Source organism: Aythya ferina (genome assembly GCF_964211825.1).
Source record: "Aythya ferina genome assembly, chromosome: 20".
NCBI lineage: Eukaryota > Metazoa > Chordata > Aves > Anseriformes > Anatidae > Aythya > Aythya ferina.
This window is the reverse complement of record NC_140318.1, coordinates 3671041-3694274: the sequence shown is the minus strand read 5'-3', so window position 1 is coordinate 3694274 and position 23234 is coordinate 3671041. Positions and strand designations below refer to the sequence as shown.

General features: G+C 57.5%; 1 protein-coding gene and 1 long non-coding RNA gene across 6 annotated transcripts; both read left to right on the top strand.

Annotated features, from left to right (window-relative positions):
• Positions 1-1082: 1082 nt before the first annotated feature.
• Positions 1083-22925, top strand: SH3GLB2 (SH3 domain containing GRB2 like, endophilin B2). 5 transcript variants are annotated; one of them, XM_084494611.1, is made up of 12 exons: positions 1083-1297; positions 8133-8274; positions 8611-8739; positions 9906-10039; positions 10536-10628; positions 14062-14124; positions 17287-17310; positions 19310-19399; positions 19603-19703; positions 19990-20004; positions 20558-20822; positions 21472-22925. In XM_084494611.1, the coding sequence occupies exons 1-12, from the start codon at positions 1235-1237 to the stop codon at positions 21577-21579; spliced, it is 1227 nt and encodes a 408-aa protein (XP_084350737.1). In that variant the 5' UTR covers positions 1083-1234; the 3' UTR covers positions 21580-22925. The 5 variants fall into 5 exon arrangements, with proteins under 5 accessions (XP_084350737.1, XP_084350739.1, XP_084350738.1 ...); XM_084494613.1 differs by lacking the exon at positions 14062-14124 and having other exon boundaries at positions 1084-1297; XM_084494612.1 differs by lacking the exon at positions 19990-20004 and having other exon boundaries at positions 1085-1297.
• Positions 2599-7878, top strand: LOC311422014. Its single transcript, XR_014685139.1, has 2 exons — positions 2599-7040; positions 7128-7878. It is a non-coding gene; the product is annotated as an uncharacterized lncRNA (long non-coding RNA).
• Positions 22926-23234: the final 309 nt, after the last annotated feature.

Sequence of the window (23234 nt, the reverse complement as noted above, 5' to 3'; positions counted from 1 at the left end):
CATAGCAGCACCGCAGTGTGCCGGGGCTCTGCAAGCAGGGCTCCCCGAGCTGCCTGAACCACTGCAGCAGCTCCCTAAAACACTGCACCCCTGCAGCAGCCCCCTAACCCCATACATCAACCCCCCTAAACCCCCTTAAGCCCCCTGCACCCAGGCAGCAGCCCCTTTACCCCATACACCACCCCCTTTAAACTCCTTTAAACCCCCTGCACCCCTGCAGCACCCCCCTAAACCCTGCACCAAGCCCTTTAACCCCCCCTTAAACCCCTTTAAACCCCCTTAAACCCCCTGCACCACCCCCCTACCCCATACACCACCCCCTTTAAACCCCTTTAACCCCCTCATACCCCTGCAACACCCCCCTTAAACCCTACACCAACCCCTTTAAACCCCCTTAAACCCCTTTAAACCCCCTACATCTCTACAGCACCCCCCCAAACCCTGCCCCAACCCCCCTAAACCCCCTTAAACCCCTTTAACCCCCCTGCAGCAGCCCCCTTACCCCATCCCCCTCCTCCCCCCCCCCGGCAGCGCAGTGGTACGGCCCAGCCCCCTCCCGCCCTGCCCAGCCCCCTCCCGCCCGGGCCGCACCACTCACCGCGGGGGGGGAGAGGAGGGGGGGGGGAGGGGGGGGTGTCCGCGCGCTGCCCCCCTGCGCGCCCTGTTCCCGCCGCCGCCGCGCGCCATGGCCGCGGAAGGGCAGCGTCTCCTTCCCCCGCGCCGCAGCCTACCCTGCCCGAAACCCCGCCCCCTCACCCCCCCTCTCAACCAATCAGAGCGCAGCCCGGCCCTCCGGCGCGCCAATCGCCACGCTTCCCTTCCAGCCCGGCCTCAGGCTGCGGTGGAGAGCGGAGGGCGGGGCGAAAGGCGGGGCGGCCGCCCATTGGCCGGCTCCTGACAGCTCCCCCCCCCCGCCGCCCCCGCGTGCCTTAAAGGGGCCGCGCCCCCTCCCGAGCCGCCCCCGCCCCCTGCGGCGCCGCCCGGTTCCCGGGGCCCGGTGCGCGCCCCGCGGCCTCCCACGGCCTCTCCCCACCGCCCTCCCCCCCCTCATTGCCTCTCACCCTCTCACCCACCCCTGGACCCCCCACCCTTCTGTGGGCCCCCCACACACCCAGCCATTGCCCTTTTAAGAGGCCGCGGCGCGGCGCTATAAAGCCCGGCCGGCGGCGGCCGCGGGGACAGTGGGGGCGCGGCAGCGGCGGTGACAGGAGCGGCACCGGCCCCGTCCGCAGCCATGGACTTCAACGTGAAGAAGCTGGCGTCCGATGCGGGCGTCTTCTTCTCCCGAGCCATGCAGGTGGGGGCCGGGCCGGGCCGCAGCGCGTCGCCATGGCAACGGGGGGGGCTGGGGGGTGACAGGAGGGGCCCTGGGGCCTGAAGAGGGGTCCCAGGGGGGTCCCTGGGGCCTGAGGGGGGTCCCTGAGGGTCTCTGGGGCCTGGGGTGGGTTCCAGGGTCTGAGGGGGGGGGACCCCGGTGTCTAAAGGGGTCCCTCAGAGCTTCAGTTGGGCCTTGGGGGGGTCCCAGGGTCTGAGGGGAATTCTGGGGGGGTCCCAGGGGGGTTCCCGGGGCCTGGGGGGGTCCCAGGGTCTGAGAGGTGGGACCCCAGAGTCTGAGGGGTTCCCTCAGAGCTTCAGTTGGGCCTTTGGGGGGTCTCTGGGGCCTGATGGGGGTCCCCAAGGCCAGAGGGGGGCCTGATAAGAGGGTCCCCAGGACCTCGGAGGTCCCCAAGGTCTGAGGGGGGACCCTGGGGCCTGAATGGGGGTCCCAGGTGCCAGCCCTGCCCCTGTCAGCCCTACAGCATCTTCCTCCACTCCTGTCTCCCAGGCACAGAGCATCCCTCGCCATGCCCCGGGATCCTGGGGGGAGGATCCCTATAAATACTGTGGGTTTAGCACGGTTTTGTTGTCATTTGTTTTGGTTTCCAGCTGGAGGAAAAGTTGTAAAAAGGCATTTTGGGGGTGGCACTGAGCTGCTGGCTCTGGCAGTGCAGGCTGGCCTGAGCTGGAGCCCCCGAGCTGGGACCTCTGGGTGCTGAGGGCTCGGAGCCAGGCTGGGGAACCCCCAGCAGGAACCCACCTGAACCCCGCTGTTGCTGCCACTTCCCTGGGGTGATGGGGAGGCTGCCCAGAGCTTCCTCAAGTTGGTGGTGCAAACGGCCCCAGAGATGCTTCTGACCCCTGCATTGAGGGGTTCCCCAGCCTGCTAGCACCTTGCTGGGGCTGCAGTGCTGTCCTGAAACCGTAAACTGAAGAAACTTGGCTACCCGTGAGGAACGAAGCGTGCAGCAGGTGCTGAGATGTGGCTGCCGGCTCCGTCCGCTCCCCAGGCGTAAGAGCTGGGAAGGAAAACTGCTCCTGGCCAGGCAGGGGAGGAGAGGGGAGGCAAATCGGAGGTGGTTGGGATCCTGCCTGAGAGCTCCAGTCCGGCTGGTGGCTTCAGGACCGGGCTCCTTTTCTACCCGAGGTGTGAGGGTTGACAAAAACAAAGCAGCGCTGCCTCGGTCCAACCCGTCTGTGCCACGGAGGAATCCTGGCTCGTTGAGGAATCGCTCTCCTGTAAACAGATCGCATCTCCTGTAATCGTGCCGGTGAGTCATGTGTGAGGAGCAGAGAAATATTAACTACAGGTGCAAAATCAGGAGCAGATGGAAGGCTTAAAGATGCTGTTCTCATGCAAATGACCTTGGTGGCAGAAGAAAGGCAGAAAGGCTGCACAGAAATCGCGTGTTTGGAAGGCTCATTGTACGGCTCTGATAAGTGTTTCTGAGCTTCAAGGCGTAGGAAGGAGACAGGCATGGGAACAGCGTCTGCACGCCGCTTCTAGAGCAAGGAGGCGTTTATAAATAGCGGCTTCTGCCTGCTACACCTACTCCGCATCATCTTGGACGCGACGATTCGTGTGACTAATTAAGGTAGTAATTACTCGAAACAAAATGGTCAAGGGAGGAGACGCCTCGCCGAGGCAGAGCCCCACCTCCTGAGACGTAATCCCGAGGAGAAGTGGGGCTGTTTGGGGCCGTCCCACACAGCCCTCATCCAGCAGGGGCGAGCATCACCCCGTCACCACCTCCAGGAGCCAGAGGTGACAGCCGAGGCCTGCAGGGATCGGGTTTGTAGCGGTCTCCTTGCCCAGCAGATCTTCCAGGGGAGGGGAACGGCCTGGCTGGAACGAGCTGCGTTGTCTGTAGCGCCGGGGCTGCTCTCCTCAGCTCCAGGCACTTCACAGAGCGATGCTTTACTGGAACTGCGGCGACCGGGAGATAAATGGACTGGCCGTTATGTGCGGTGCTGCTCAGACAGCATTAGCTGTTGCTGTCTGGTGGAGACGTCTGGCCAACACAAGGAGAGCTGGCTGGCACTGCGGGAAGGGCTGTGGCTGTAGCACTGCTCAGGTCGGGGGAAAGGAGGCAGAAGGTGCTCAGACACCCCCCTGGGGTCGCCTCCCAGAGGCAAGAGGTCCAAGAACCGTCCTGGTTTGAGGCCTGTCGAGTACAGCCCGAGGTGAAGAGCAGGAAGGATTTTAGGCCTAGGCTTAACCTAACAAAACTCAAACCATCACCACCTTTACGTGGCTTTTTGTAGCTCAGGCAGCAGTTCGTTGCTCTCCTACCCGAGCTAGGAGCTTGCAGGGCTTGCGTGCTCCTGGGCAGCCAAACCTGTACCCACCGCCAGCAGGAGAGGCACAGCCCTGCCCAAGAAGCTGTGCGGTACCTCCCCGAGGCTGTGTGTGCAGTAAGTACCTAACGGGGCTGTCCCCTGGCCTTTCTGGCATCTCTTACGCTCCCAAAAAACGCTCTTCAAAAAAGCAAAGCGGAAGGGAAAGCAGAGGAAGGTGGCGGTCAGATCTGCTGCCCTGGGAGCGGGGAGACGAGCTGGAAACAACCTGCAGGTAACGGCTGCGTGGCTGAAGAGCTTGTGGGGGATTCAGCAGCCCGCACTCACACTGGCTCCGGGAGTCCCAGCCATCGAGCTGCCATCCTCAAGGGCTGCGGTCAGGTCCCTTACAGCTCTGGGTCCTGCAGACAGACTCCAACCACGTCGTTCTCCTCACTGAAGGAGAACACAACCTCTGGTCACCCGCTGCTTCCAGCTACCAGTAAGCGGGCTCGATCTCTCAATCCCAAACCCCTGCAGAGAAGGCGACGATGGCAGCTCCTGCCCTCCAGGAACCGGTGTCTCTTCCTCCAAAGAAATGCTCCGGGTGCCTCTGTTGCAGCCAGGCTCTCTCAGGGAGGTCTGGCAATCACTGTGGGTTTCTGTCTCCTGTCACTCCTGATGGAAACTTGCTCCGGGCAAAATTGCCCGAGCGCCAGTAGAGCTTTTGGGTGCGCAGCCCCCTGCTAATGCAGTTACCGCTGGCAGCTGGAGGTTGACTTGTTCTGGCCTGAAGCTCCCGAGGCAAGGCAGCCTTCCCCAGCTCTCCAAATCTGGTGATGAAAGAGACCTGTCCCCTCTGCTCGCTGCCCGTGCCGGGGTTAATGCCTTGCCTACCGGACACCTTCAAATTCAAGACCGCGGGAGGTGACTGAAAGGAAGGGTTTTGAAGTCAAGAGGTACAGGCGGGGTCCCGTTTCCGTTTGAAACACGTCTACGAATCCACAAGGGCAAGAATTTTTTATTTTTTTTTTTACTTTCCTAAATGCTTTGCTCCTGAGTTAACAAAGCTGTCCTGCTAATGGCTTCCTTCTGTCCTCTAACACAGTTCTGCTTGGCTCGCAGCCTGGCTGCCCTGACTCCCGCTGACCAAACCCTTGAAGCACACCCTGTGTCTGCTCCAAGGCAGCCGAGATCCAGGTAGTTTTTAGATGCTGACTAAGTGGCGGTGGCTTCTTTCCTACTGCAGCCCTGTACAGGGGCTGAATCTGCCTCTGAGCACCAAAAGGCACCCAGCTGTGCCTTTACCAACTCGTGTGGGGAAAGAGCAGCTTTCCCCCAAGCTGTAACCGCTGGCAGCTGCCCTGACTGCAATCCGGCACGGCTGTGGCTTTTGCAATCCGTGCCTGTTGCCCGAGTGTTTCTCTCCTGCTCCGTCAGCCTGCCTGTCCCTGAGGACGCCTCCAGCATTCCCGCTGGCCAGCCAAGCCTCCCGGAGGAAACCCAACCTTTGGCTGAATTATTGATGCCCTGGAACGTGGCGTGACTCTCCTCTTCCTGGAGAGTGCGAGTGGCACTCGGCTAAAGGCTGCCCTGCATTATTAATCACTCCTTCAGCCTCCCTGCACAAAAAAACAGGGCTGCTGCTCAACTGGGTCAGCTTCAGGGACCAGCAGCAGCCTCTCAGCACCCTGACCCAGCCTCCCGGAGCTGCTCCTGTGGAACCAGAGGAGTTTTGTGGCAGCAGGATCGAGGAGCTCGAGGTTCTCCCCTGGCACTGTGCTCACACAGGCTCTGCCTGCCCTGACTCTCCTGGGTGGGTGTGCACCAAGCCATGCGACAGCCTGGTACGAGCAAACAAGGCTCCCACTTGTAGGGTTTGGGGTGTTTGGAGCTGTAAGAACCACCAGTGCTTGGGGTCTGGGAGCAGCAAGGCAAAATGTTTTTAATCTGGCTCTCTACAGTCAGGAGGAGGGACTGCACGGCGAGCCTGGCTGTTCCCCTGCATCTCCCAGCCTCACTGGGGAGCCTTATTTCTGTCCAGTGGGAAGCAAAAATGCAATCAAATCTCTGAAAGTGTTATGAAAACAAATTCCTAGCAACAGAAATCCTCTAAGTGTGGAGAGACGGAATGGGGGGGTTCTGCTCGAGCAGGCAGACTTCATCACAAGCTGCTCTTCTTCCACCCTGCTCTCCCCTGGGGATGTGGATTTAGGCAACCAGCTCCGAGGATCAGCTGAGACCTGTTGCCACCTGAGATCTCAGACCTCCAGTGGCAGCAGCTCGTAGGATAAGGCAGTGTAACTTTCCTCTAATCCCCTCAGCTGGCTGCGCGTTCATGAGAAGCTTCATCTCACCCTGCTGGAAGCTGCTCCTGGGAGCCGTGGCTCTGCTCATCCCAGCACCCGTGGGCAGGTTCCCAGCGACACGGCGCGGATGAGCGAGGTCTCTGAGCCCCCTGAAAGTCATATTAAGGGACAGGGGAGCTGGGGCAGCATCTCCCCGTGCCAGCCTGCACAGATGAGGAGGTAGGAGCGAGCTGCAGGAGGAGGGCGTGCTGCCAATGCCCTGAGGCTGTGGCCGGCATCGAGCTGGGTGAGGGAGGCACGAGGGGAACGAAGTGGGAACGGAGCAGCAGCCTCCTGTGCCCTCGCACCCACTCCGTGACCTTCAGCCTCTGCCTCGCTGCTCCGAAACGAAGCCTGAAGAGGAGATTTTGTGACCTGCCCCGCTGGAGCTGCGGGCTGTGACTCACGTTCCTGCCCATCCTCCCCTCCTGGCAGTGAGCACGATGCGTCCTCAACCCTCTTGCAGGACAAACAGCTTTTGGTGACCGAGTCCTGGCCCAACGCTCTGCGAATAACCACATTTCCAGGGCAGCGGGAGAAGGGCTGGCCTACGGAAAACAGCAGCAAAGTGCAGGGAGGCTTGTGAACAGCACAAAGCTCCCCAGAACCGAGGGATTCAAGAGCCTGCTGACAGCCCTGGGGAGGGCTTCGGCAGCGATCTGGCTCTGCAGCAACGCTGCGAGAAGCTGACTCGAATCGGCTGCTAGGAAATTGGGTTTAAGCTTGACAGCTCCAGGGCAGCTGCTGGTGCAGGATGTCAGAACTGCAGGAAGAGGAGCTGGACTTGAAAGGGAGCTGAGTTCTCAAGAAAAAAATAAAAATAAAAATAAATCTGCCTGGGAAAGGGGGGCGAGGGAGACTGCTATGCTCGCATCAGAGAGGCTCGGTGTATTTAGGAGAGCTCTAAAACAGCTGACTCGAGCCTCGGTGCCAAATACCTGGGAAGCCCCAGTTTGCTGCATGGCAGTGACTCAGCCCAGCCTGGCAGAGCCTGAAAACAGCCCCGGGCTTCCCACAGCCACAGAGGAAAAGATGCTTCAGCTGCTCCCTCGGGTCCGAGAGCTGCGCCTGTCCCCCAGAGACGATGGCAGGAACCAGGTACGGAGCAGCACGAAGCCCTCGCCTCCATCCCCTCCTAACTGCCTGCTTCTTACCCCACAGCTCACGGTGTAACCTTACCTGCAGGGCTCACGTCTCTCTGACATCCAGCAGCCTTTGCACGTGGCTGATAACGCGGCTCCTGAGCGCTGCTCCTGGCCTGCTCTGTCTCCCTTTGTCCCCAGCGCTGTGCTGGGTGCGCACACGGCTCGGGGTAGGCTTTAATCTCCTGGCACCTGGCTGTGCCAGGTCCTGATAGCTGAACGGGAGCACCTAAAGGCAACAACAAGGACTAAAAGGACAAATGTGACCTCTGTAGGGTGCCGAGGGTTCTTTTAGCGTGATCCAACGAGATCCTGGCTCCATCAACAGCAGGAAACTGGGCTTAGAAAGAGGTCTGATACCATCGTATTTCTCTCAAGAGACCATGTCAGAAGCTGTCCAGCCATCACGTCTCCTAGAGGAAGACTTGAAGAACCACCACTTGCTGCAAGCATTTTCATCAAAAAGATGAGTTTGAGCCTCCGTAAACCCCAGGAGCTCCGTCAGCAGCTCGGACCCTGTCTCAGGGCAAGCACAAGCCCTGTGGTAGGGCAGGTGTCCTCTGTGTGCTTGTCTAAAGAGATAAGAAGTCAGATTTGGGTATTTCTGATCCCAGCGGGTCTGCAGGATGTAGAATTGCTTAGGAGGAGGTAAAAGGAGGCAGCCCAGTGCCTCATTTGGAGGCTCTCTGGTGCTCTCCGGCATGAAGCCACATGTGTATTTAAATAGAGCCCTCACAACTACAGCATTATTTTTACCATGCTACTTGCCTTAATAAAAGTTACTTATTCTGGAACACCTCTCAAACCCGGCCTCTATTTTTAGCTCAATGTTTGTTCTACTCCTTGTTAAAAAAATAAAAAAATAAAAAATGCCTTCTTCCCCTGAAAGATGCCTGGGAACAAAGAAAGACACTTTGAAGGCTTTTATCTTAATTTTAAGATAATTGCATAAGACAGAAGCAGCCTCTCTCGCTCTTAATGGCTCTGTAGCACATCATCATTTTGCTGTGGTAGAACTGAACTTCTAACGACTGCCTCCTTTCTGCAGTTTACAGAAGAAAAGTTGGGCCAGGCTGAGAAGACCGAATTGGATGCCCACTTTGAAAACCTCCTGGCCAGGGCAGACTCGACGAAGAACTGGACAGAGAAGATCTTGCGCCAGACTGAGGTCCTGCTGCAGCCAAACCCCAGTAAGTCCAAACCTCACCGCTCGAAGGACAACCATCGCTCCTACCTCAGCGTTAAGTCATGCCCTCTGGCAGAAAGCCCTGCTCGTTGGGGCTGCAAGGAGTGCGTCTTTGTGCCTGTCCTTCATCCCCTCGTGGCTGAAAGGTGACCGCTGCTGCCCCACGCAGCTCCCGAGGACAGGGAAGGACGGGGAAGGTGGCCGGAGGGAGGGGACACATTCCCCCAGTGCTGCTGTTTGCTGCCCAATGCGTGACTGAGGACTGCAGGCCATGCTGAAAAGTTCCCCGGGCCCCTCCTTCACCTTCCTCCTGTAACCACCGGTGGTATCTTGGTTCCAGGTGCCAGAGTAGAAGAATTCCTCTATGAGAAACTCGACCGCAAGGTGCCCTCCCGGGTCACCAACGGGGAGCTGCTGGCGCAGTACATGACAGAGGCAGCCAACGACTTCGGACCGGGGACACCTTACGGTAAGCCAGCCTGGCTGAGCCCCAAAAATCATCCCCCCAAGAGGATGATTCCCCACTGCCCTTCTGGTTAAGACTTCCACGGCAGAGAAGGGCCTAGCACAGGAGCAAACAGACCACCTGGAGGAGGAAGGCAGACTTACTCTGCAGCAAAGCATCCTCCAGCCTTGTGGGGGACAAGGGACGGGGGCTCCCCAGCCCTAATGCAGTCCTCAAGGCTGGCAGAGCAAGAGAGGAAGCAAAGACCCAAGGTAGCCAAAAATCCAGGGGAGCCAGTGGAACTGGTTACAGGATGCAGAAACCATTGTGTTATTGCCATGGCTTTCTAAATTACCCCGAACAATGACTTGCACTGAATGGTTTTAGCTTTGTCAAGTTTGAGAATTACTTTTTTTTTTTAATCTGAAGTGGTATCTAGTTGTAGTTTCTCTAGGCTGTGAACAGGAGAACTGGCCTTTAAGTGTGGCTTGCAATTAGAAGGGAAAATCATTTCTCCAGCAAGAGAACAAGAAAACAGCTTTGGGAAGGTTGGTGCTTGGTTACAAGCTTCAGAAGGCCCCTTCCTTATCACCCAATGCATCTTGCTGCTCATAAATCCTAGCAGTTCCCTCTTCCTAGGGGAATTTAGGGCTTCTTTAAGCAGCAGACCCGCACAGAAGCACTGCTTGAACTTCCAACTGTCCTTGCTTCTGCCATAAGCTTTGTTGCTGCTCACCAAATCAATCGTTCAATAGCGAATCCTGTTGCAGGCAGAACAGCTCTAACTGCATCTATAGGCAGCGCTGCCCCAGCTGAAGCCTAATCGACTCATTTTTTCTGCTCTGGTGCCTTTCAATTTGCTGCTCTGTTCCTGTGCCTCTGGTTTATGAGACAAAGACCATACTGCCCAAGCAGGTGCAGCAGCAAAAGAACATCAGTGGAATAAGTGCCTCAGCAGGCAGATAAGATCAAAGCTGCACTGGGAGTGGTTGAGAAGAGGCCAGAAGCTGAAGGCAGGCTGGTGGTAGGACTGAAGCTGCTGTGGTACGGGCACGGTCACCTTGTCCAGGCATGGTACACCGTGCCTCCTGCTCCCCAAAACTGGAGCCTGGTAGCACTGGGGGAGTTGGCTTAAGCCAACACAGCGTTAATCGGTTTCTCCTGGAGTTGAAGGCTCCCATCATTTGCAGGGAAGACCTTGATAAAAGTTGGAGAGACTCAGAGGCGCTTAGGTGCAGCGGAACGGGACTTCATCCACTCTGCCTCCATCAACTTCCTGACCCCACTGCGCAACTTCCTGGAAGGGGACTGGAGAACCATTTCTGTGAGTATGGTGGCAGAGAAGGGACACTCAGCAGGGCAGGGAAGGGCAGCTCATCACCTCACGAGGGAGGAGGAGGAGGGCAGGGGGAAGTGGAGACAGTGCTGGGAGAATGCGTCCTTCTTCCCTGGGAGAAAGGATGAGCCCACATCTCTCCCCTTGGGGAGCACAAGGAAAGGGAAATGCCGGTCCTAGGTCTGCTCAGGGCTCCCTCTGGGTTGCTGTCTGGTGTGGGTGAGGACAGCACCTCCTTTCCTGACCCCTGCAGCTGAGTGGGCACTGCAAGCCCTCAGGCTCCCCTGTGTCCAGAAAGTTACGCTGTATCCCTCGCAGCCATGCCCCAAACTCCTGTTAGCAGGATGAACACAGAAACTGCTTCTTTCTCACAAGCACTTTTTGCTTAGGAGATAGATTTGATTCCCAAATGATCCCTCGGCCCCTTTCCCTCCCCAACAGTTCCTAAGCAGCCTGCTCTTACCCCATTTTCTGTCTCTTCCAGAAAGAACGGAGGATCCTGCAGAACTGCCGCCTGGATCTGGACGCCTGCAAAGCCAGGCTGAAGAAAGCCAAAGCTGCCGAGGCAAAAGCAGCGGTAACTCTTTCCTTCATTCTTTTCTGTCCTTCTGACCCCAGGGTTTGGCTCACACGAGCAATGCCGCGAGCTCTCTGGATAAAAATCAGGCTGCCCTACGACCTCCTGGCTCTGGCAGGCATGGGTGGGAGGATTCCTAATCTGGTGTGCAAGGGAACTGGGAGCAGGAGCCCTGTGCCTGTTCCTCAGATGCCCTCCCATGGGAGAGTTGTTGAAACAAACAGTTCTGAGCTGCCAGAGGCTGGAAACTCACACTTACCACGCTCCTACCACCTGACTGACAGTGGTTCCTGGCTGTTCAGTTACTAGCTGAGTGATTTGTGCCGGTAACGACGAGGCTGTATCTTCTGAGGACTTGCTAAATCTCCCTGGGGATCTGGAAGCAAGCCAAGAGAGAGCTGAGCTGGAAGGTGCACAAGAGGAAAGCACGCTGGGGCAATGCAGGACTCCTGGGATTTCAGCCTAGTTGTCGTTTGGCCAACCAGGTCCTTCCCAGGTGGAAATGCTGGGGGAGCTCGTAAGGGGTGGCGAGGGTCAGGCTGGCCACCAAGAGGCCCCTCCTGCAGCCTCCCCGTGCACGCAGTTGGCAGTGCTGTCGGGTTACCTGCTGCCTCGCCCTCTGCCTTTGGAGGATTCGTGGCTGGCAAACCAGCAAAGCTCCCAGGTCAGCGCAGAAGGGACAGGCAAGTCAAGCAGCGTCCCTGTCCCCAGGCCTGAGCAACGGGGCTGTGGGACAAGGTCTGCAAAGTGCTCTCTAAGCTGAGACCTGCCACCTCAGGAACGTTCCCCGGGCCAGGTCAGGTCAGACCCACCAAAGGTACCTTCAGGGGACCTGAAGGGGACAGTGCCCCTGCTCCCAGTGGAAGCAGCGACCCTTATTTTATCTTAGGCTTAAGCCAGAGCAGGAATTCAGGCAGCTTGTGTGCTTCCTCCCTTTCTACCCTCTTCCTCCTCAACTTGCTTCCAACACGAAGCGATCCCAAGGGCTCTCAGCTGCAAACAGACCCTTGGGTGAGGGCCTTCGAAGTAGCTAGAAAAGCAAAACCTGCTCTCCCACTGCAGCTGCAGCGCTGGAGTGCTCCAGGTGGGACGCAGAGCCAGCCTCAAGGCTTCCAAAAGCCTTTGAAACAGCTCTTTGATACAGATCACCACGAGAGAAAAGCAACCTCAGCTGCTTTATTTGACCACCCAGCTCTTACCCAGCTTAGCCTGAAGGTGAGGTCCGTGGCCTCAGGGTGCCTCACTGACTACCAGGGGACGAGGCACGAGGCTGCTGCCTCGGCACCAGACGTGGTAGCTCATGGTTAGCCCACGGTGCTCCTGCAGTGTGCCTGGAGTCCTGCGTCACACCTCTCCCAGCTCACCTCTCTCTTGCTGCTCCTCTCCTTTGGGTGCAAACCTGTGTTCCTACAGCTTCTGTCTCCGAGTGTGCTGCTGCCCAGCCCCCTGAGCTGCCGTCCGATTGTCTGGGCTTGTGCATTTCCCTCTGATTTTGTGCTTTGTCCTTCCTGTTGATGCTGTTTTGTTCACTAACCTTTTTTGTTTTGTTTCTTTGTGATTTGCTCAGTGTGAGGGAGATGTGAGTATTGACTGTGCTAACGGTGCTGTGATTTTCTTTACCACCTCTCATTGTCTCTTCCCCATTTGAAATGAAAATTCCTATTTTTTCTCCCTCCTCCATCAGGACCGGCCCTGCAGCATGTCCTGCTCAGGGCCCTGGCTGCCAGGGGAAGCTGCCCTAGAAAGATGGGAGCATTTATCAGCTGCCCACAGCCCCTCTGGAGCATGCACCCAGCTCCATCACCGCTGCTTGCGAGCAGTGCTCGAGGGGCTCACCTAAAAACCCCCTCAGGCTCCTCTGGCCCCAGGCAGGAGGAGGTTGGGCTGGGCGGTGAGTCCCTCCCTGGAGGGGAGGCAGCCTGGAGACAATGACAGGCAGGTGGACCTGGTTGTGGTGCTGTGCTGCCCTTCAGGCTCAGGGCTCTGCCCATTTTCACCATTGCAAGAGTGGAAGAGGGAGGAGGGGAGGGAAGGGAGGGGTTCTTCGTGCCCACTGCTTGCAAATACGACTTGCCCATGCACAGGAGCGCGAGAGCAGCTTGCCTCCTCCATCCCATGTGCTTTGACTAGTTTTGGGACTCACCGGAGAGCAGGGAACGGGAGGAGAGGTTTCTTAAGTTGCTCGTGATTTAAAACTAACAAATATCACCGTGGAACTCCTCTCCCCACAGGGAGGAGCCCAGCCTATCCACCCCACTAGCCTCAAATTTCCCTGGTGCATTCCTCTCCCTGCACTCAGGTGTGACTCGTAGCAGGAATCCCTCCTCCTCGTTCTGTCCTCCTGCTGTCCCCAAAACTCCCGCAGGGTTTAACCATCTCTTCTGGCTGGGACCACAACGCCTGCACTTCACCCACCCACGGCTCATTCCAGCGGGCTGCTCGGGGCTGCTGCAGCTCCCAGCAAACCGGGGCAGCTCCTATAAGTAGATCTGGGTGAGCTGCAAGGAGATTAACCCGGGAGAGGAAAAGTGGGGCCCGAGAGGCTTAGAGACCTGTCGGGGTTACAGCGGGGTTGTGCGCCAGCCTCGTGCCCCAACCCACTGCAAAATAAAGGAAGGAGCAAGCGTGCTGTGTCCTGCTGTGAGCTCGCAGGTTGGCTGAGCTCTTTGGGGGATGCTACAGCCAGGGGCTGGTCTAGGAAGAGCTGAGAAGTGTTACAGCACAGGGCAGGGGCTTAGCTGTCAAGAAGCTGGCTTTTGGGGGGGTTTTCTGGCCTCTAGGCTGAAAGCTTGCACCCTGCCTTTGGTGGCAGCCAGGCCTCGGGTTAGATCTGCTTTGATGGAGCCGTGCCCTGAGCTGAGAAGAGCAGCTCTGAGCCTGGTAGGGAGAAACGAGCTGAGAGGCTCGGTGAGAGCGACAACAAGTAGATGGCTCTGTAACAGGCACCGTGCAAAGCGTGCTCCGAAAGTCAGCACACCCAGTTCGAGGACAAGGCCCCGTGCGGGGACGTTTTAGGGCTGTAGGTGGGAAGCCAGGGAAAAGAAAGCCCTGCCCGCTGGACTGGGCCAACGTGAGAAGAGCAACCTGCTGGCTGCCAGGCAATGGGGAACATTTGGGATTGTGCTGCCTCATCACTGCTCCGACTGGCTGCTGTAGGAGCAGACAGCTGTAAGTACAGGCAGAGTTTCTACGAGTAGAAACTCCTGCTGGTAGGTTCCAGGTGTGCCCGCATGAGCCAGTCCCCTCCTCTCTCTCTGTTTCCCACCTGGGGAGAGTTTCCAAGCACCTCCTGCCACCCTGGGAATCTGAGCTAAGTTCCCAGAACTGAGAGGGGAAAAAAAAAAACCACCAGCCCCTTCTTCCTCCTGTTGCCCCAGTGACTCCTGACAACTCCTCTGCGTGACTTGTACATGAAACTCTATTCCCCTACTAGGCTGTGCCTGACTTTCAGGAGACTAGACCTCGTAATTACATTCTCTCCGCCAGCGCATCAGCGGTAAGATTGCTTCCTCCTAGATGTTGCCTCTCCAACCTCTTCCTGCCCCTCTCTGCACCTGACAAACTTAGCCCCGGCGCTCTGCTGTTTTCAACATTTTAATGTGACATGGGATGCCTGGAGTTTCTCTGCCTCGATGTGAAGTCACCTTTCGAGGGTGCACTGGCAGGGTCTGGCAGTTCTGCTGCTTGGGTCGCTTCACTTTCTCTCCCAGTCTGTTCCCACATTTTTAGTGGCAATCTTCTGACAGCATTTCTATTGCTAGAGGAGCAATTGAAAGGACAAAAAACCTCACAGGTTGGTATTTCTGGATGATCCCAACCGTATACTGGCAATATCACGTGTTACTGCCTGCTCAGTGCTGTGGCTTCAGTGCTCAGAGGCTTCCTAGCCAGCCAAGAAAAGCAAAGGAGGAGGCGTCTGTGCCACCCTGACGACAGGCTTGTCTGTTCTGCAAACAGAGGTCCTTTATTTTGGCTTCCACTTGGGGCCTGCCCTCCTGCTGGCAGCTCCTGGTGGCTGTCACCCAGGCACGTGCTGGGGGTGGGTGAATAGCCCGTCGCATCTCCGCTGCGTGGTTGTGCTCCGACAATCGACTTGCTGTGCTGTGCTCGTGGCTCCCCATTGCACAAGGTCGCATTTCTCGTTAAAATGTTGAAAACTCACCATCTCGCTTCCTCGGCGGCGTTCAGAACAACACTGATGCCTGTTCGCAGGGCGATCTGGTACTGGGAGGGTGGGCCTACGAGCAAACCGAAACACGTCCCAGCAGCAGGTTGGATGTGGTTAATGGGCAACGCGTCCCGTTTGGAGAAAGGCTCCTCTGGGCTGCTAGCATCAGTGTTAGTTCCCAGGGGTACCTGTCCTGACCTTCTTGAGAGTGATGCTGGGATCAGAAATAGCTCTGCACAGAGCAGAGATCTGCCCCACCAGGCGGCTGGCTGGGCCAGGAGACTCCTCGGGAGGAAACTGGTGCTGAAATGCTGCAGCAAGCGCTGCCCCCAGCTCTCCTAGCACGCGAGGAGCAGCCAGGGGCTTCCCTGCTGGAAAGGTTTGTTCCAAGGACAGCGCAGGAATTTAGTAACGGGCTAAAACCTGAGCCCTGGGAGAATCAGAGGAGAGAAACTGCGCTCTCCTGGCCTCCCAATAACTCTGACTGGACCAGAGTATCCTGACTGCCCCCTGAAGGTCTCCAAAGCAGACCTGAAGGCATTTTGGTATCCTGTTCTGGCACCTTGAAGAGTGCTCAGATGCTCAGCTGAACACGTCTAGTCCTCACCTAGCTGCAAGCTGGCCAAGTGCAGTAACACGACTGGGGAAGCAGATTTGAGCTCTCGCTAGCCCGCAGGTACCCACCACGGCACATCCGTGCCTGCTTCACTGCTCCCTCTTCAGAGCTCTGCTGGGGAGGCTCTGACAGCCAGGATGACACCACGGGACACAGAGCCAGGCTGCAGGAGACACCAGCTCAGGGTAAGCAGCCAGCCCTGACCTTGATCCCCTTTGCCAGCTGCACAGGAGCACCTGCGGCAAGCACTGCCCCTGCCAGCAGTGCCCTTGGGGCTCCCAAAACACCTCTGAGAGGTCGCAGCTGGTGTCTCTGACTCACAGAACAAGGCCTAAACCCGAGCTGCTCCCCAGCTCAGTGCGGGCAGCGCTGCCCTGCAGCAGCCCTCTAATCCCAGCATTCATCCCAAGGGGTCAGGCGCCGCAGCGAGCTGGGAGCATCTCGTGCTGTTGCTGTGCTTCTCCTCCAGGCCAGAGGCTTTCGTGCCACTTCGCTGCCAGCCCGCAGGCTGCAGAGCAGCTGCTGCTCACCTCGCTTTGCAGCTGGTCTCTTCTGGGGCAGGGCTTGCTTGTGGCCGGGTAACAGCTTGCTCTGGCAGGGGAGCAAACAGGTCGGCTCTTTCCTGGGCCATAGATCCTCAGCAGGGCCTGGGGAACTCTGATCGTGGTTTTAAACTCACGTTGTTGTTTCAGAGAGGTGGGTAACACGGTGCTGCTTCTATTTTTCCCCTTCTGTAACCGGGCTGGAATTAGAAACAGCCGGAGCCAAGCCCCAGGGCTCAGCCCGTTTTTGTATGAGCTGGAAGCTGAGGAGCTCTTTCTCCTCTCTCCCACACTGACCTTCTGTTTGTGTGTAAGGCATCCATGGGCTGTGTCGGCCTCAATTTCCCTTTCCCTCAACGCCTGCCACTTGCCATGCTCTGTCTTTCCAGGAACAACCCCGAGAAAAACATACTGAGTACCTGACAGAGGGTTCCTCAGGCTCCAGCTGTGCTTTCTTTTGCCCCCTTCGTGGTCTGAAGTGTTTCTGACTATAGCTGCGTGGTGCCTTCGCCCAAGGCCAGATCTGGGCAAAGCTGGACCCCCGAGCACCCCAGGGTCACAGCTGGGGAAGGGAACTGGCTGCCCAAACCCTGCCCAAACGGGGAAAATCAGGAAGAGGAGCTGGCTGGGTACTCACCAGGCAGGAGCTGAGCCACAGACCGGGCAGCAGAAGCTAGAAAGGGACCCAAAACACCACGACACCCAGCACCTGGCCCAGAAAATGGCTCCCAGGTGCTTTGGGGGCAGGTTGAGCCGTGCTGCCTGGCCGCCGAGGACCTCTGGGCAGCCTCAATGTGTTTTTCTACCTCTCCTCTCCCTTCCTCAGTGCTGTGCGTGACCCCAACACTCATTTCGTGTCCTGGAGCCAGATCCCAGCAAGCAGCTGGCGGGGCTGTACTGCCCCAAAATGTGCCCTGGGGGGGTGCTGAGGGGAAAGGGGAGGTCTGGGGGGGAGCAGGAGGAGGATGGGGAGGAGAAGGAGCCGCTTTTTGCCTGGCTCAAAGGCAGCACCCAGCCATGGCTGGCTGCAGGCTGCCTGGATTACGGTCCCATTACCCTGAGCTCTTTGAACCGGTGGGTGAGGAACTCTGCTTTAGGCTCCCAGGACTTTATTTGTGAGCTGAGCAGCCTTGCTCCCCCGCTGTGAAACCGAGCTCAGAGGTGCAGGACTGAGGCCGAGGGGCAGCAGCCCGGCCGCTGCTGCTGGGTGAAGGGCGAGCTCGTCCCCGGAGCCGGCCCGCGGCGCGTCCTCGCCGCTCGGTGTTAACGCCCGGTGCTTCTCGACGTCTCCAACACTGATCTCCTTTTCCTGTTGCTCTGTGGCCCTCACAGCTTTGGAGCGACGAGGTGGAAAAAGTAAGTACCCAGCCGCGACCGTGCTCGGAGCTCTGCGGGTGGCGGGGAGCTGCCGGCTCCGTCCCTCCCCGGTGCGCCCACACGAGGGAAAGGGGCACGAGCGCTGCCAGCCCCGGCCCCCTGCTGTAGCTGCGTGGTTTGATGTGATGCTGACAGCAATTTGGGAAGGGGAACCCCAGCCCCATGGGCCAGTTGGCCACACCGAGCATCCCGGGCAAACTGGGAGTGTGGGGCGGGATGGGGGCAGCACTGGGAGCCCAGCCCTGGTGTCGGGGAGCAGAGGTGATGTGCTGCCACGTGGTTCAGCTCTGCTCCACCTCTGCATGTGCCTCGTGGTGGCTTCTGGCAGCCCCTTAGTGCTCGATCTGGGGTCTGAGCAGAGCTGGAGCAAGGACTGAGGGGCCTCACGAACAGCCCCCGCTGATGGGAGGCTTGGAGCCTGTCATGGAGCCCACTCTTAACCCTCCTGAGGGGGTCAAGCCCCAGGTCCTGCTCCTTTCCTGGGCTCCCCGAGGGGTGCTGACTCCTCCAGAAAGTGGGTGAGTGCTGCGGGGGGGCTCCCAGAGGCACCTTCTGGGATCCCAGTGCCTTTCTTAGCTCAAATCCCCCAGCCTGAGCTGCGAGGTGGGAGTTTGGCACGCTGCTGCATGCTGTGCATGATGGCACCCCACTGCTGCCCCGCTCCTGCAGCCTGCCTGCTTTTACCTATCCAGCCCCTCGAATGAACTGACTGCGGGCAGCTGGAGGCGTGTAAGGCTCTGAGCCTCCAGTCCTGGTTGGGGAGACCCCGGTGTTGCTGCTGCTGGCCACAAGTTTCAGGCAGCTCTGCTGCTGCTGAGGGCTCTGCTCTGCTCAGCGGAGCAAAACCCTTGGTGTTTCGTAGGGCATTGCACTGCCAGTTCCTGCTATCTCCCCTTCTTCTCCTTTAAATTATCCCTTTTATTCAGGGGATGCGAAGAAACAGATCAGTTGGAGCTTAAAATAGACAAATCTGATTAAAAGCCAGTGGAAGCATCCCCTTGGTGTAGCCGGTGTGTGCCCCAGTGCTGGTACACGCTCCCCCTGCCCAGGAGCCCCCGGGGACGCTGCTCAGACACAGCAGCAACCTCACCCTGTGGCATCAGCCCCCTGGGGACAATTTTAGCCCTGTCCCTCCTGTGCCAGCCTGCTGGCACCAGCACATCAGGCAGCTCGGGTGCTGGGGGAGCTCGGTGAGCTGCAGGTTTTCCAACCCCACTGATCCTGTGACGCATCCAGGCTGTCCGGTACTGCAGCATTGCCACTGGAAAGCTGCTGGTTGCTGCTGGGGGAGGAGATACCTGCCTGGGGAAAAGGTTTTCGGGTGTCAGTCTGCCTGGAGGGGGGCAGGAGAGCAGCCTCTCTTCTTGGGACAAACTGCAGGAGGCTGCCACGTCCCCAGAGCCTGCATGGAAAGGAGAGGAGCTCTTGTTCCCAGAGCTCCACCACCGCATTTCGGAGCAGTCTGGGACACGCTGGCAGTGGGAATGGTCCTGCTGCTGGTGTCACTTCAGCAGGGTACAGCCACGGTGTGCAGCTCCGGCTGCCCGGTTCCTGGAGCCCTCCCCCAGGCAGTAGGGCGAGGGGGTAGCACGGGTCTGGCTTGCTGCCCCTCTCAGGACTAACAAAACCTCTCCAGCTTCATGTTCAGGTCTTGCAGGAGCAGGAGCATGCTGGCTTGAAGCATCAGTCTCGGGCTGCCCTTCCCGGAGCTGCAGCAAGCACTGTAGGATTTAATCTGGTTTAAATACAACCAGAGCCCTCTGGGAGCCCAGCCCAGGGGGTCCCGTGCCTGCTGCTCGGTGTCAGAGGTGCATGGGGATCCCACCCAGCACCATCGGCTCGGTGCCAGAAGGATGGGGGGTGGAGGAAGAGGAGGAGGAGGGTGGAGGAGGAGGAGGAGGAGGGTGTTCCTCTGCCTGGAAAAGGCAGAGAGGGGCCCGTGCCCTGGCTGCCTTCCACACCCGGTCCTGTTTTGCAGGCAGAACACGAGCTGAGGCTCACTCAGACCGAGTTCGACCGCCAGGCAGAGGTGACCCGGCTCCTGCTGGAGGGGATCAGCAGCACCCACGTGAGTCCGCCCGGGGCCCTGGGGAGGGGGCTGAGGGGCACCTTGGGCCCCTGCGGCCATCCCAAACTGGGCGAATGAGCCCACCCCGCTCAGCCAAATCTTAAATCCTGGGCTGTGCTCCTCTGCTCCCCTCGGGGCAGGAGCTGCAGGACCAGGGTTCTGCGCTCCGGCCCCCAAACTCACTCTCGCTCCCTCCCACACAGGTGAATCACCTCCGCTGCCTCCATGAGTTCGTGGAGTCCCAGACCAACTACTACGCCCAGTGCTACCAGTACATGCTGGACCTGCAGAAGCAGCTGGGCAGGTGAGACCGGAGGCTGCTTCCACCTCCCCAGGGGTCACGGGCTTCCTAGTTCAGGCCTCCCTCCTCTTGGAGAGAAGCTTCCACAGACTGGGTTAAGCCACACTGGAAACAAATTCCTGATACCAAGCGAGGGGCTTGAGGGTCTGAGCCAGCAGTAACCGAGCCAGAGCTGCCGGCTGCACGTCCTGGCTGCGGGTAGGGCTGCCCTGCTGCAATGGTGGGCTGACCCCAGAGGGGCCTCTGCGTGCTAACTCTGCTCCTGTTTCGTTCTTTTCCATGCTTGCAGCTCCAAAGGAGAAATGTAAGTATAACGTCCAGCTCTAAGAGCTCTACACCTCAGCCAGACTGCATGCAGGCTTGCTACGATGCCCAGAGCTACACTCCCCTAGCACAGGGGCAGACAACCACAGATAAATACGACCTAGCTGCGTTGCTGGCTCTATCTGGAGAGCCCAGAAAGCCGGGGAGCCTCCAGTTGTGGTATCTAGCTTAACAGCAACAACGAGCATCCCAGTCCTGAAGAACAAGCAGGCCAAACACCACGTGAGAGCAGGGCGAGGGTACGGCAGTGCAGAGCCTGAAGTGACACCTGCCCAGCCCCCTGGTCTCATCCTCTCTGCACGTTAGGTAGCAGTCCTGTACCAGGGCGCTGGAAGAAAAGTAAGCAGAGAAATACCTGCTGGGCAGGCTCAGCACCTGAGTACTGGGCACGTTTCCCTGCTTGAAGGGCAGCGTGGACGTGTTACAGTGCTGGGACACTGCAGCAGCATCTCTGCAGCATAGATGATGAAGGGAAGAGCTGTCCGGGTTCCTCACGCTGGACACTAACCGAGCTCTTTTTCCTCCTGTGTAAGATTTTCAGGCACCTTTGTAGGGAACGCAGAATCCTCATCTCCTCCCCCAGCTGCTACCTCTCCGCCAGCTGTCGGTGCTGCCACTCTCCCTGCCGTGCCCACCATCCCGGTTGTGCCCACCATTGTCGGGGTGCCCAACACCGTGGCAGAGAGCGTACTGAACCCCAACGAAGTCAAGCCTCCTGCCAGCGGCACGCGGAAGGCCAGAGTCCTGTATGATTACGAAGCAGCTGACAGCAGTGAGCTGGCACTCCTTGCAGACGAGGTTGGTGGCTTTTCTTTGCATCGAATGTTGCTGGGAAGTGCCCAGCAGCAGCCTGCTGCCCAGGCAGCGACCTCTTGGTTACTCTGCCTGACCCTAAAAGCCCCGTTTTATGGAACTGATAACAGAATCTTTTCCTTACCCGTAGTATCCTTTGCAGTGAGTTTGCACTCGGGGCCGTTTGGTGTTTTAAGACTTGTACAGCCTGTTGTACCCAGCTAACAAAACACCCCGTTTGGTATCTTCACTGAGACCCTCACACCCAGCTAGTTTATGGGATAAGCTACTGCCTGGAGACCTGGTCTAATCCTGCTGAGAACAAAGGAAATTCAGCAAGCTGCAAATTGTTTTAGTGACCAGGCTGAATTTTTGTATCCAGAAAGGATGGTGACAGAGCAATATCAAGCCACCCGGTATGCAAAAACACTTTTAAGTCAATTTGGAGAATGAAAAGGCAGCAGGGACATCAATGGGCAATAGATCTTGTGTCAGAGCTGCAAATAGTTCCAGGAAGGCTCCAGGAGAAAAGTGCAGATGCCTGCTAAATAAACTTTAGGAATTAACTTGCTGTTCTTTTGGGTACACATCTGACTGCGCTTCTTGGCTCTGCGTGCAGAAGCAGGTCCTGTTTCATGCTGTCTTCTCTCCCCAGATGATCACTGTGTACAGCCTGCCAGGCATGGACCCAGACTGGCTCATAGGGGAAAGAGGGAACCAGAAGGGGAAAGTTCCTGTCACTTACTTGGAACTGTTAAGTTAAACGTCTCCGGGACGCAGAATGTACACGCGGAATGCACCCCTCATCTCCTGGCACTTCTAATGCGGATTTCTTCATCAGAGCCCATTGCTCTCGTCAGGGCTGACACTCCATTGCTAACACGGGAATTGTGGGAAAGAAGTGGTAAAACTATGACAGGTTTTGGGAAAGGGCTAACGGCACCCGCGACTGAATTCATTAACGACCAGTGCAGCCTGCTTTGAGGTTAGTCTTGTTGGCGCAAGATTCCTTGATTACTTTTTCTACCCTGCCCTAGTCTTGTTTATCACAGTGGCTTTCCCAGGGCCAGCAAACTGTCTCCTTCAGCAGCTGCTCACGGAGTTTAAGTTAATTTCCCTTGTGTTTGGTGTGGGTTAGTGCCTGTCTGCCCCTCCCATCCTCTCTGTTCTTCAGCAGTAGTTGCCTGAGTCAAACCATCAAGCACTCCGCTGGGGAAGCGTCCCGCACGATCCCTCTGAGATAGTCTGGCTCTTAAGGCAAAAAGCTGAATTTAAGAATTACGAGCTGGTTAAACCCAGCTGGGATGCCAGTAACGCGAGGCTTTCTAAGAGCCATGCTTACTGCAGCACTGCCTGACGGCTTCCATCTAGAACTGCCCTGTGAAGCTGGAAGGAAATCCCTCAGTCGAGACCAACCTAATAACACAGAGCCTGTATGTCAAAAAATGAAACCTCAGTACAAGGGACCATGCATCTTGCTTGCATTTCCTCCGAGAAACTGCTCTTGGACTGCAAAGAGTTTACAAGCCTTTTTACAAGCTTTGCTCCCTGTGTTAATTGTCCAGGCTTTTCTTTCAGTGCATCTGTTCCAGGCATGTTTTAGCCTGACCTTATTTTCACCCGAGATCACTGATTTAACTAATACCTTCCCCTCCCGTCTCTGCAGTGAACAGACTTGGTGCATCCCAGTACAGGAAGGAGTAGCCCCACTTACTGTTATCTCCAATGAGCCACTCCTGGCCACATCCACATCTAAACGATTCAGGCTGCCCTCGGTGTGTGTGGTGGGGTAGCTCGAAGGGAGCAGTCAGGCGTGTATGCATTTTAATCCTCTAATGCTCTTTTTAGCTAGAGCTCCACTAAGGGACTGCTGTCGCTGTGTGAGTAGTTTCCCACTCAAGCTGGCTCGAAGAGAAATTCACCGGCACCAGGTTCTCTGTTCACTCCCTCCCCTTCGGTATGTCAGAACTACCCTTGCTTGTTTATTGATCTTTTGCACTTTCCCCCCACTGGTATTGTGACCACTCTAATGTAACAGGGCACTGAGCGCCTGTGTATGTAGGGCTCATGGTTTTCTGCACTTATTTGCCAATAAACAAACTGCCTGACCTCCTGCCTCCGTGTCTGGTGTGGGGTCAGGGCTGCTCCAGCCGTGTGACTGCAGCTCGTAGGGACAAGCAGCGCTGTGCCAGGGGCAGGGGGATGCAGGGCGGGTGGGAGCTGTGCCACGCTGTGATCCCAGCCCTGGAAGCTGGGTGTAAAAGCAAAGCCAAGCTCCTGATCCTTCCTGAAACTCTCAACGTACCTTAAGCTCGTTAATGTCTTTCACTCCCTTGCCAGATGACACATCCGAGTTGTACTACAGATTCGTGAGTTTTAAGAAACAACAGCTCCTCCTTAACCTGAAGCAAAAACAGA

What these genes read in the sequence shown, in the direction of transcription:
- SH3GLB2 (XM_084494611.1), top strand. Translation starts at nt 1,235, where the DNA reads ATGGACTTCAACGTGAAGAAGCTGGCGTCCGATGCGGGCGTCTTCTTC. An exon ending in TCTTCTCCCGAGCCATGCAG is followed by an intron (nt 1,298 to 8,132) that starts GTGGGGGCCGGG and finishes TCCTTTCTGCAG; the next exon opens with TTTACAGAAGAAAAGTTGGG. An exon ending in CTGCCGAGGCAAAAGCAGCG is followed by an intron (nt 10,629 to 14,061) that starts GTAACTCTTTCC and finishes TTCCCCTACTAG; the next exon opens with GCTGTGCCTGACTTTCAGGA.